Raw genomic sequence first — 11,867 nt, 5'->3', positions numbered from 1 at the left:
GATGAGTAATAAGTCAGGAGTCAAGTCAGAAGAAGTCAGCAAGCGACGTGGGAGGCGAGGTATGGACCTCGCTCGGAGCTAGATGCCGAGTCGGATCGAGTCGATCGTCTGGCGCGTCGCGTGTCAATACTCAGGAGCTAGAAGATGGAGTCGACGGGCGAGCTGGCAAGCTGGCAAGCTGCCAACTTTCTGGCTTCAGTGAGTTTCGCTAGACTTATACACAACTTCGGCACCTGTTCCTACATGGCCGGCATGACGGAATGACGCGTAGACCACCGCGTCGGCCACCTCCGACACCAATTCCCCAACGAACCCAACACCGAAGCCCACCTCTACGCCCGACGCCCGAGCAGGGCGGCGATGCCGCCTCTTCCGCCCCCGCGCCCTCGCATCGTCCCACCGATACGTAGAGACTTGTACATGGCTAATCTATGGCACCAGATCGTAACTGGGCATGTCCAAAAACCGGTCATCATCATGAACGTCGCCTCGCCGGCCACAGCCGGCTCCTCGTATGCAGGCCGCGCCGGATCACCGCTTCGCGAGCGCAACGTAGTCCTTGTGATACAGCTGGCTCGTACTGGTGTTAGCGGAGTGCAAAAATGGTCACGCGGGCACGGCGGTCAGCGGGGGCCGCGCCGGGGCCTCCACCGGCAGGCCAATTGCCGAGGCCGTCTGTGTCACCCCGCGCCAGGCGGGGCAATACACGCCTGCCCAGCCACAACATGTACTCACGAGATGAGAGCGGCAGTGAGGCCGACGAAGCACTGCATGGGCTCCTTCATCCACGTCAGATTGAAGATGTCGTATGCTGCGTGTGAGCGCGGTATAGAGATAGTGTGTGTGATGTCGACACTTACACACAAACACCAGATCACAGAGGTACTTCTTATGCTGGAGGGCGTCGGCCTTCTTCTCGCTCTCGCTGCGGCGTGTGCCCTGCTTGAGCCACAGCCCATAGAGCCCCGTGATTGTGGAGTAGAACCATACCCGGCTGCGAGTTAGCGGCGGTTGGGGCTCAAGCTCACTTGGCCCAGCGGTCGGCGATCATGCCCTTGCGTTTGGAGACGAGACCCAGCTTGGAAAGACAGAACACGTCGTCCGCGATAGCACCAATGAGGTCGACGAGGTGGCCGAGGAATGCTCGTGCACTTGTTGGTTCGGGGGAGAGGAGCGCGCCCATCGGTCGCAGGGGGTTGAAGAGCAGCAAACATTTGCGCGTCAAGCTCAACCCGGCGGTGGCGACCTTGCTTCGCTTCTGGCTTGATGAGAAGAACTTGGACAGTGGCCGTACGCCGGCGATGAGACCGAGAATGTACAGGTACGACCTAAGAGTGTACTGAATTGTTTTCTGTCGTCAGCAGGCGGGGGGAGGGGAGGGCGGGGTGTCGACGCACTAGGACCTTGTCGCGACCTTTACTCTTGTCGAGAACGGCCGCCCAAACTTCAAGCGACACGGGCGCGAGAAGCTTTTTGGACATGGGTGATAGTGGCCGTCCGTTTGGAAGTCTGGGCGAGTGGGGTGTAGGCTGGGGAGGATGATGGGCCTTGGGTGGTATACCGACTGGAGGGAGCCCGGACCCGTTGAGGCCCCATGGGTGCATGTCGTCCTCGGCGTCCGAGACGCGCTCGGCGGTCCATGGGTCAGGCATGGCGGATGTGGAGAGGGGTGGAGAGGGAAGGTGGTGGAGGCCCGAGGCCGAAAGTGAATGGGAATGCGAGTGTGAATGAGGGTGATGGGAGTGGGCGTGCGCGACCGAGTGCGCGTAAGAGTACGAGTGAGATTGCGAGTTGTAAGATCGGACTGTCGCGGTTGGAGAGTTGGTTGCCGAAGACGAGGACGAGGCGGAGAGCGACCAGGCCTGGAGGGCGAGTGCCGAGGGGTGTGACGAGGCGTAGGGGCCCGCGCCGGAGAAGGAGGCAAATGGGTACGAGTGCGCACGCACGGGCGAGGGGTGCACGAGGTGTGCGTGCGGGTTGCGGCGGGGGACGAGCTGGTGATTCCAAGAAGGGTCGTTCATGAATCTTGCCGTTCCGGTGTTCTGGCGATGTGTGATGTCGCGGTGGTCGAGGCGCGAGGGTGGAGGCGGAGGGTGGAAGCGGATGTTGATGGCGGCAACGGAGTAGAGTACAGTATAGTAGAGCGCGTGGAAGCGATGGAGGGAGATATGCACCGACGGCCGAGTGGGGGAGGCCGACGAGGACGGTCTTGTTGTGTCCGATGGATTTCAACTCGCTAGGTCTGGGATCCTTTGAGCCACGCGGTATCGCCAACGTGGATGTTGCACTATCCGTCTATCGTCTGTCGCGTCTGTCGACTGTCGCCTGTTTGTTGTCGACGCCGGTCTCGTAAGATCAACAAGGTATGTGTGGACAGGAGAGAAGAAGACGACGACGACGACGAGCGTCGAGGTGGAGATGGCGATGGAGATGGTGAGAAACCCGGAAAAGCGTGTTGACGGCAGCCGGTGGGTGCCCTTGCCTCAGCCCTCAGCCCTCGCCCTCCCTCAGCCTCAGCCCTCGTGCCTAATAATCCACTCAGCTCCAGCCGTCATCCATGCCGTTACTCGACGCGATCAAATCGCGTCTCCCCAGTTCCTCCTCCTCCACAAAGTCAGACACTAGCGGCGAGTACTACTCGCGCGCACTTCGCACGCACATCGAATCCCTCACCTCCCCTTCTCCGGACACGCCCATGTCGCGCCCAGGCGGCGCCCTCTCCCCGCCGCTCCGTACGGCCTCGCCGCGCCCCAAGTACGTCGCCATCCCGCGTCTCTGACACCAGGTTCAACGCCGACCAGCTCCGGCCCTATGTCCGTACTGTGCGTTGTCCAGCGCACGCGGTCGCTGATTTCAGCTGCTTGCCAAGACGCTCGCGAACGCCGTGTGGGACGGGAATGACAAGGCCCGCATGAGCCAGTACTCGAAGGATATCTGTGAGGTGCGTCGCGCCCCCGCCCCACCACCTAAAGCGCGGATAACGGCAAATCCATGCCCACCGAGACGCTGACAGGCAGAAAGTCAAGGCTCGCATGCTCGAGATCGAGCCAAAGGGCTTCAAGTACATCGTGAGTGTCGGCGCGGAGAAGCGGCGGCACGAGCAGAGAGAGGAAGGGAAGGTGTGCCGGAGATGGTTCCACACTCGCGCTTGGACCGCGCTGTCCACACGGTCTGGCGCGCTGATAGGCTTCGGTCGTGCGACGGCGCCCACATCTCGCGCACCACTAATCCATCACCATCGCTGGCCATGCTCTCAATACTCCGTCTGGATCACATCTGACATCAGGTCACGACCACATTTACCGAGAACCTCGGACAGGCCGGACGCGCCGACATGGCATGCCACTGGGAGGACACTGATGCAGCGTGCCAGGAGATCTTCTCCAACGTGAGTGATGAGTCACTCACGCTCTCGCAGCTCGAGGCATGTCATGCTTGGAGTATCGGCTTCTCATCGCCGTCGCTGTCGCTGACATCAGGACGGCATCATCTTCGTGTGCATCGCATACGCCGTACGCGTCATCTAGACGTTCTACAAGTCCCCAGCTCTCCCGATCCTCACCTTGCATTGTTTTCACTTTCAACCCATTTAGCATGTATAGATGTATCCTTGATTAAGAGAAAATAGGCTGCATTCGGTCTCTGGGATACAGGGGAGCTCGTTGCGCGGGCGGCTAGGCTAGACACAGTCTCAACATGTGAGAGACAAGGAGGGAGCGAAAGCGAAGGTGTAGTGCGGGGCTGACCGTGGCGCGACCAGCAACGCAGGCGGCGGCAGTAAGGTAGTAGTCGGTGCCACGAAGTCTACAGTCCAGGAGATGGTGGGTGGATGCTGGGTAATGGACAACTGCTGCGGACATGATGTGGGTGGATGGGGAGTGAGAGTCGGGATGTCACACCACAAGAACAATCAATGATCAAGATCGTCTTGTGCATGTGCGTTTAGCGGAGGGGGCGGCCATATGCAGGCTGCATTGGAGGCATGCCGAGGCCGCAATCCCGATGGTTCATTAGGATCGACGTGAGCCGGTTGACCTCTTCCTCGAGCCCTCGGACATTGTGTACAAGCCGCTCGTTGTCCATGGTAAGTGTCTCCACCTTGTTCTGCAGTTCGTTGAGCCACGCCTTCTTGCGCTGACGACACTTGAGTGCAGCTGTCTGTTAGCACAGTCCGCTTGCCCAGATGTGAATGCTCGCTCACCTTGACGATTGCGCTCGAGGAAGTTCTTTCGCTTCTCCTCTTCGGTTTCATTCCGCGACCTCTTCTCGCCCCCGCTCTTCTTCGAGTCCGTGTCCGAGTCATCGGCGGAAAAGTCGATCTCGGGACTCTTCTTGCTCTTCTTGGCGGCTGCGTTACCCTTGCCAGCCGGCTCCTTGCGCTTCTGGCCTGCGGGCGCCTTGACCGACCCAGCACTGGGAGGTGCACCACGCTTCGACATCGGCGGAGTGGACTTGGCTTCCTCCTCCCTCTTCGATAGCTCCTGGTGAGCTTGCGACAAGAGGAAGAGACCATTGGCAGCTTGGCTAGCGGCATTGGCATTTTGTTGGGCATAATCGGCCGGGGGCATGCCAGGCACCATTCCAGGCTGTGGAGGCATACCGGGGTAGAAGGCGGGTGCCATTCCAGGCGGGGGCGGCTGTCTGTTCAAGTCGCTGGCGATAGCGTTCAAAGTACCAGGAGTGATAGTCTCAGCAGACTGGTGGGCGGGGTTGAGATGTGACATGCCGTGAGGTCCGCCCTGGAGAGTAGGGTGTAGACCGGCAGGGGGTTGGGGTTGACGTTGGTCGGGGGGAGACTGTTGATCTCCGTTCTCGGTTGTGACTGATGCAATGTTGGCGAGGAAAGCGGCCGTGTTCGGACTGGGCATAGGAAGGTTGCCAAAGCCCGGGTTGAGCAACGCATTGTATCCGGGCGTAAAGCCCGACCCAGTGCCGGGCGTGAAGCCGGTCCTAAAGTTGCCTGGCTCGAAAGACTCTTCGCTGGTCGCCGCGTTCTCGGTCGCAGGACCCCACGCTTGGTTACCGTTGTTGTTTGAATTATTCTGGTTGGCCTGATTGCTCTGTGCCGGGCCAGCCAGCATAGCAGGGCTCAGCGGGCCAGATCGAAGCGACTGTCCTGCGAGCCACGGGAACTGGGTGGGGTCTGCAGCGGCCGGACTGGTCAGGGACGAGAGCGGCGGAAGAGCGTTGTGTTTGATGCTAGTGGCGTCGCCACCTCGAGGAGGAGTAGTACGGTCTTGAGATTGGGAGCCGCGAGAGAATGACTGCTCGAACGGGTTGGGTTCAAGGTCGAAGCGCGAGGAGGGAGATTTGGCTGTAAATCACAAGGGATGGGGATGACGTGTGGAGTGGGAGGGGCGTAATAAAGTAGGCGAAGTACGGTATAACAAGGATTGGGATTCAGTGTCAGTAGATATTCAACGGTTTACAGAGAGGGAGGCTTGAGAAGGAGAAGCGAGAGATAGAGGATAGAGAGGGAGATAAGAGAAGGAGAGAGTGAAAGAGAACAGCAACGAAGATGGAAGAGGGGGGACGGAGTGTATGGATGCCAATGGCGCGGAGGTTGGTTGGGGGAGGGGGAGAGAGATGGCGGGGGATATGGGGCCAAGAGGGAGACATGGTCTGGAGCGGGGCGGGCGTGTGATGACGCCGAGCATGTTTGGTCTGGCTGGGTGAGGGGCCGTAAGGAATTGTGTGGACTGTCTGAGATTTGGGTGGCGTTGCGTGGTCCCAAGCCTGGGTGGGAGACTATGACCTCACCACCTTGGCCCGGTGACGACACCACAATACACAGTCACAAAATACCGTCGCCATTGGCACAACAAAAGTTCGGGGCCTCCACAGGGGACTAGTTCTGTACTCACCTCCATCAGTTTCCTTCTCAGAGGATGTCGCCCGCTTCTTATCTCCATCTTCCTTGGTAACCTCAACAGAGGGGCCCGCACCATTGGCGTCGACGACTGCTGGCTTCTCATCGGGGGCTGCAGTAGCATCCTCCTTCGTCTCCGTGGAAGCAGCTTTTACTGTTCACTGTCAGCCTTCTCAGAGGCCTGGATAGCTCACCAGAGGCCGGAGGAGCAGTTGGCACAGACGCCGGGGCTTGAGCAACGGCTGCCATTTTGTCAGGCAGAGACTTGTGACTGTGGCTGCGTTCGAGAGGTTGCAGAACCGCTTGGTGGCGAAGTGATGTTTCGGGTGGTCGAGTGTTGAATGCACAGTGATTCAGCTAACACAAGAGCCTGGCTTGTCCGATTTCTGGGCAGAGTGCAGGAGAGCTGCTATGCACAGGACTCTTTCGGCTTTGCAGAGTCTGGAAGGGTCCAGAGTCGGTGTAGGGGGAAGAACGGAGTGTGAAGTTGATGGACAATTGGGGTGGGCAGGTGCGGTGATTGAGGGGGACAAGACGGATATGAGATGAATAAGCGGGTTGGCATGGTGGATTTGCACAAGCAAGATACGCGGAGAGCGGAGGTGTCAGCATCTGGTCCACATGCATGAAGATGGCAAGGAGGTTGAAGGAGATGGCGACGGCAGAGGTTGGGCGAGGAACGAAATGGATGGATGGCTATGACGACGTTGGACGCGTGACGGTTGTTGACAGTAGGTCACTGGGCGAAAAATATGGGAGGGGCAAGGCCGGGATGGGGATTAGGAAATGAACTCACTTTGTAATGGACCGATTAGGATCCTTGAGGGCAAAGCTAATGACAGAGTTCGGAGGAAAGAGCGCAGCTGTAGCGTATGCACAGAACGGGCTTGGGGAGTGACGAGGGAAGGAGGGATTTGCTCGCTACGCGAGACAGATGATGGCGAGCGGCTGCGAGTACGCGAGAACGCGTCGAGAATGAAGCGCGCGGCGCGTCGGGACGTTTGTGACGTGAATCAATCGAGGCGCGAGACGAGGCGAGGCTGATAGAGATGGTGGAGGCTGATGGGCGCGTGGGTGGGAGGAGATGGAGGAGGATGATGACGATGAAAGCGAGATGGAGGGTGTGGCAGAGTCAACAGGTCGATGACGGAGTTGATGGGCGAAAAGGAACACGAATGACGTCGGGTGAAGGGGAGGGACCTGCACTGCACCCACCCGGGAGCCATCCTACGTCACCCGCTCTGTCTCCCTGCCCCCCTCCTTGTGCTTGCTTTTCCAGCGCTAGCCAACAACACTCACACCAAAACTCACACTCACCATGAAGAGAATTTGATTTGCCAATCACGTTGCAAATAGTCGGTAATACTAAATCCCCGAAAGCCACGCGAGAGTGGCACCGCCAGCCTCTGCTGGACCTCCACTTTCAATGTCCACTAATCCACTGGTCCTCCACTGACGACCGCGTCAGTCTTCCCTCGCCCGTGTCCGCATCGTCGCAGCAGCCAGGTCTCACCATGCTCGTCACACACTTCCCCCTCTTACGCGTCCCCCATCACTCCCGCCACCTCCGCCACCTCCGCCACATCCGCCACATCTTCTCCTCAACACCATCTCTGGGTCCTGCACCTCCCAAGCTCCTCGCTCTCAAGGAGCTGGTAGAGGATGAGCACCATGCGCTCGCGCGCGACTGGCTTGACGGCTTTGTGCCCGAAGACGTACCCAAGACTTCGTACGAAGTATCGTATGCGCGCTCCTCCGGACCAGGCGGACAGCACGTAAACAAAACCAATTCGAAAGCCGTGGTCCGCTTTGATGTCTTTCGTGCGCGGGGCGCGTGGCTGCCCCCCTTCCTCGTGCCCGCGCTGCAGCAGTCTGTGAGTTGAGAGGAAAGAGTGTAGATGTGGGAGAGTGTGTGAACACCAGATCGCGTCAAGGCGGGTGTATTGGCACGAAAGGTGTGGCACAGCCCGCGCACGCCGCCCAACGTCAGAAGGCACAGAAGGCGCACAGCTGACGCACAGCCATACTTCCACGCGCCCTCGTTGCTCCTGTCGTCGCAGAACTCGCGAAGCGCCCCTCAGAACCTTGCGACGTGTCTCGAGAATCTGCACGCCACGATCGCCCAGGCGGGCCGCGGCCTCATCCGCGGTGAGACGAGTGAGGCGCAGCGCGAGCGCGTAAAGGAGCTCCAGAAGGCTGACGCGCGGAAGCGGCGCGTCCTGAAAGAGAAGCAAAAGTCGAAGAAGGCGTCCCGCACCGACAAGGGAGGGTGGTAGTTGCTGTGTTGCAGACCCCAGGTGCGCCATTCAACGTATCATCGTGGACGCCCTCCGTCGAGCATGGCCCGCAAATGCGGGATGATTCTCAATCTCGCCTTTCCGCCCGACACTGACATGGCCGAGTCTCCATCCTGGGACGGACGTTCAGAGCCCAGAACGAGAACATTGATGCCTTGCCAACTGCATGCCTCCGGCCTAGCCGCGCTAGCCGACCTCGGCGACCAGTTGCTCCTCGGTTCGATAAATCTCATTATCTGCTTCCGTCAATCTGTGCAAGCACGGTTCAGATGTAACCGGATCAATCACTCGGAATGCTCAGCATCACGTGAGCCTGTCGGCGCCGCCGCCGAAGCTCGCATCGCTTTGTTCAACAGACCCGCTTCACATCATACAGGTCTCCGTAGTAATGCCAATGAACCTCGCCTCGCCGAGGCACCTCGTGGGACCCGCTATCGAGGTACAGAAGTGATCGCCATTGTCATTGACCTGGCCGCGGATCGCTTCCGGGCGCTGCACAGTGACGGACTTGTCGGGCGGCCAATACTTGCGACGCCCGAGTCTCTTGCAAAGTCGGGAGGAGCCCCTCGGCAGCAAGATGGGCACTTGCACTGTGACCGGTGTGATTGGTCTTTGTGGTTTACTCCGAGGCACGTCCCCAGGGTGCCCCACCGCCGAGCCGCACTAGGCCCCGTGCTTTCCTCCTTTCCTCCTCCATCATTGCGACCAGCACGGGCAAACCACTCGCATTACTCCGTTGCACGCATCGCTCCTCCTCTCCCCTCCTCCCACGCATCGGGTGCATCTCATCACGGCGGCGCTCCCGCTCCATCCATATATCATGGCCTCGTTCACAGCTCCCCCTCCACTCCCTCTCGACATCCGCGACCGCATCCTCGCCCATCTCCTCCCACCGTCTCCTCCGCTCCCGCACGACCTCCTCTCGCGCACCTTTCTCGAGCGCCTGACCTTTCTCCCCCCCGACCCCGCCGACCTCGACGCGCACCTCACGCCGCTTCGCTCCTCTTCCTCCAGCCCCCACCCCCTCACAGACGCGCTGCAGCAGCTCGCGGGCTCCCTGACGATCGGAGATACGCAGTACGCGCACGACGGCGAGATGGCTATCGCGAGCACTCTCTTGGCGCCGGAACACGGCGACGGCGCGGTCGAAGTCTCCTTCCAGCACGAGGGCGGAGACAAGGGCCGCGGCTGGGTATATTCCGGCGCGAAGCTCGGCGCGAGCGCCTTCGACTGGCGCAACGACCCCGCCGACGTCTCGTACGCGGGTTACCAAGATGCGCCGGACGACTACTGGGCCGGCTTCACGCCCCCTTCCGAACATGCGGAGCTGCACGAGCACGACGAAGACGACTACTGGGCGCAGTACGGCGCTGGCGTGCCCGACTCCGAGCCCGAACCCGCGGCGCGCGACGAGCCCGTGACCCCGCCCACGGCGAACATCACCGCGCCCGATCCGGCCGCGACCCTCTCGCTGCTCCTGCAAGGCCTGGATGCGCCGAGCGAGCGCAGCGCGTCCCCGCAGTCGGCGTCGAGGAGGTCGGACGGGAGCGTGCTCGAGCAGAAGATCCGGTCCAAGACGCGCGCGCAGCTCATGCGCGCATGGACCGAGTATTCGGCGGGCGACGCCGAGGCCGTGTACGACTGGCTGCGGCTCGGGCGCGAGATCGCCGACCGGCCGTCGTGGACCGCCGGCACCGGCACGGGCTATGCCGACGCACGCACCGCCGTGCTCATGGCGCGCCTCGAGGCTGCCAAGGACCTGCATGAGATGCTGGGCGAGGAGGGGGAAGCGTTTTGGCGCCTCGTGGAGGAGGCGATCCGCATCCACACGAATCCGGTCGGCGACGGGCAGCAGGAGTACGAGCAGTCGTGAGATGCGCCTGGAAGGTTGGTTGTATCGTGTACTATATGCATGTAAGGCCGATGCGAACGGGACGGGAGCCTAGGGAAGCGTTGCAATATAGCAAGATGATTAGATAGTGGCGAGGTGACAGCGGGCGGAAGCGATGGCGCACGGTCAAGGTCCATTGTCTGTGCTCGCAGACAAACACGGCTCGCTCAGTGCCGGACCTTGGGCGCGGGGTTGTTATGATGATATGAGGCCACTAGGCCCCGATAGTGTTGGCGGACGCGATTGACGGCTCCCTTCGGCCACTACCTCGCAAGGCAGCCCGATAGACTGTCAACATACCGTCAGACGAGTGGGCAAGCTCGAGCCCAACGTCACGATCTCGATGGCGAGCGGCCCCATCGTTGGAAAACCGCGCGCGGCGAAGCCGGGTAACGGCGCACAACATTCCGCTCCGCAGCCTCGGCTATGACTTTCTCGACGCGTCAAGCGCTTGGTTCCTCCCCCAACTTTAGCTGCGCCCGGTTTCCGAACGCTTCTCTGTTTCTCAAGACTGCATTGATCTTTTCCCATCCCGGATACGCACATGCGCAAACAGCCGGTCGATACCGCACTGTCCCGCCCCACACCCACACCCACACCCACACCCACACCCACACCCACACCCACAACCTAATCGAATCGTTGCATGTTACAGCACGCAGCCTAGGCCTTGGCAATGGGGATGGCCTTGCGGGCCTGGATCTGGACAATGAGGTTCTTGACGACCTCGTACAGGCGGCGCTGGGCGACGAACATGAAGGCGGCGGTGAGGGCGCTCTGGAGGAGCTTGGGCCCGAGGCCGGCGTAGATGCCGCGCAGGCCCTCGGTCTTGAGGATCTCGAGGACGGCAGTCACGGAGCTCTTGTACTTGTGGCTGGCGACCTGGAGGCGGCTCTTGACCACGAGGTAGGGGTAGGTGACGCCGGTGGCGATGAGCTTGGAGAGGGCGCCGAGGACGAAGAGGTCGCGGTCGGACAGGGCCGAGCGGGTGGCCACGGCGATTGCGCCCGCCTTCTTGGCGCGGTAGTTGAGCAGCAGGCTCACCATGCGCTCAAACGTCGTGTACTGGCGTCAGGGCGAGCGCGGGCAATACCCACCTGGATCACGGGGTTGATGACGAGGATGAGGGCGGGCCCGAGACCGCGCCACAGGCCCTTGATGCCGCTCTGCTTGATGATGTCGTTCGCGGCCGAGCCCATCGTCGGCTTCTCGACCTTGCCCTCGGCGTTGGTCGTCACCTTGGTCGACTGGTACGCCTGCACGGTCCACACGGGGTTGGTGAGCGTGGTGGTGATGGAGCCGGCGATCATGCCGGCAATGATGCCCTCGGACGTCGACAGGCCCTCGCCGGTCTGCACGGTGCGGCGCTTGATGAGCTGCGAGCGCGTCTCCTCGTAGAAGAGCTGATGTGAGTGCTAGCCTTGGCGCACACGCACGTAGTAGATGCCGTTAGTGAGGGCGATGCCGAAGAGGGAGCTCTCGAGGCCAGAGTAGAGGCCCGAGAGGCCCTCCTTCTTGACGGTCTGGACGATGGCGTCCTTGAGGCTCACGTCCTCGTGCTTGGTGGCAACGGCAGCGCGGGTCGAGAGGTTGACGAGCGGGTAGGTGAGCGTCATGGAGATGGCGCCGCCGACGGCGCCAGCAACAGCGTGGATGGCCGAGTCGCCCATGGTTGTGAGTTAGCGAGTGTGGTGGGGGAGGGAGGCGGAGGGAGCTAGAGAGCAAGAAGGAAAAGAGAGTGCAAGTTGGAGTTGGAGATGGAGACGGAGGTGGGAATGTTGGAGCGACGAGTTGGAGCGCGGCGGGCGGG

At 60.9% G+C, this 11,867-nt stretch overlaps 6 protein-coding genes across 6 annotated transcripts; 3 read left to right on the top strand and 3 right to left on the bottom strand.

Moving 5' to 3' along the window:
• Positions 1 to 531: 531 nt before the first annotated feature.
• Positions 532 to 2,021, bottom strand: COLE_04343 (uncharacterized protein; the record flags this gene model as incomplete). Its single annotated transcript, XM_018424046.2, has 5 exons — positions 532 to 580; positions 736 to 811; positions 861 to 994; positions 1,029 to 1,351; positions 1,398 to 2,021. The coding sequence occupies 5 exons, from the start codon at positions 2,019 to 2,021 to the stop codon at positions 532 to 534; spliced, it is 1,206 nt and encodes a 401-aa protein (XP_018276566.1).
• A 536-nt stretch (positions 2,022 to 2,557) lies between these two features.
• COLE_04342 (uncharacterized protein) lies at positions 2,558 to 3,527 on the top strand (the record flags this gene model as incomplete). The annotated part of the gene is made up of 6 exons (XM_018420956.2): positions 2,558 to 2,754; positions 2,786 to 2,822; positions 2,858 to 2,941; positions 3,018 to 3,068; positions 3,287 to 3,388; positions 3,480 to 3,527. The coding sequence occupies 6 exons, from the start codon at positions 2,558 to 2,560 to the stop codon at positions 3,525 to 3,527; spliced, it is 519 nt and encodes a 172-aa protein (XP_018276565.1).
• A 415-nt stretch (positions 3,528 to 3,942) lies between these two features.
• COLE_04341 (uncharacterized protein) lies at positions 3,943 to 6,118 on the bottom strand (the record flags this gene model as incomplete). Its single annotated transcript, XM_018425539.1, has 4 exons — positions 3,943 to 4,154; positions 4,202 to 5,314; positions 5,865 to 6,023; positions 6,064 to 6,118. The coding sequence occupies 4 exons, from the start codon at positions 6,116 to 6,118 to the stop codon at positions 3,943 to 3,945; spliced, it is 1,539 nt and encodes a 512-aa protein (XP_018276564.1).
• Positions 6,119 to 7,383: 1,265 nt separating this feature from the next.
• On the top strand, positions 7,384 to 8,145 carry COLE_04340 (uncharacterized protein; the record flags this gene model as incomplete). Its single annotated transcript, XM_018426215.2, has 2 exons — positions 7,384 to 7,743; positions 7,891 to 8,145. The coding sequence occupies 2 exons, from the start codon at positions 7,384 to 7,386 to the stop codon at positions 8,143 to 8,145; spliced, it is 615 nt and encodes a 204-aa protein (XP_018276563.1).
• A 63-nt stretch (positions 8,146 to 8,208) lies between these two features.
• COLE_04339 (uncharacterized protein) lies at positions 8,209 to 9,933 on the top strand (the record flags this gene model as incomplete). The annotated part of the gene is made up of 1 exon (XM_018419673.2): positions 8,209 to 9,933. One exon carries the CDS (start codon positions 8,209 to 8,211, stop codon positions 9,931 to 9,933), a length of 1,725 nt encoding a protein of 574 aa, XP_018276562.1.
• Positions 9,934 to 10,720: 787 nt separating this feature from the next.
• COLE_04338 (uncharacterized protein) lies at positions 10,721 to 11,727 on the bottom strand (the record flags this gene model as incomplete). The annotated part of the gene is made up of 3 exons (XM_018426071.2): positions 10,721 to 11,122; positions 11,155 to 11,460; positions 11,494 to 11,727. The coding sequence occupies 3 exons, from the start codon at positions 11,725 to 11,727 to the stop codon at positions 10,721 to 10,723; spliced, it is 942 nt and encodes a 313-aa protein (XP_018276561.1).
• Between the last annotated feature and the right edge of the window lie 140 nt (positions 11,728 to 11,867).

This window comes from Cutaneotrichosporon oleaginosum (assembly GCF_008065305.1).
Source record: "Cutaneotrichosporon oleaginosum strain ATCC 20508 chromosome Unknown ATCC20508_contig03, whole genome shotgun sequence".
Classification (NCBI taxonomy): Eukaryota; Fungi; Basidiomycota; class Tremellomycetes; order Trichosporonales; family Trichosporonaceae; genus Cutaneotrichosporon; species Cutaneotrichosporon oleaginosum.
This window is presented reverse-complemented; position numbering and strand designations above follow the sequence as displayed.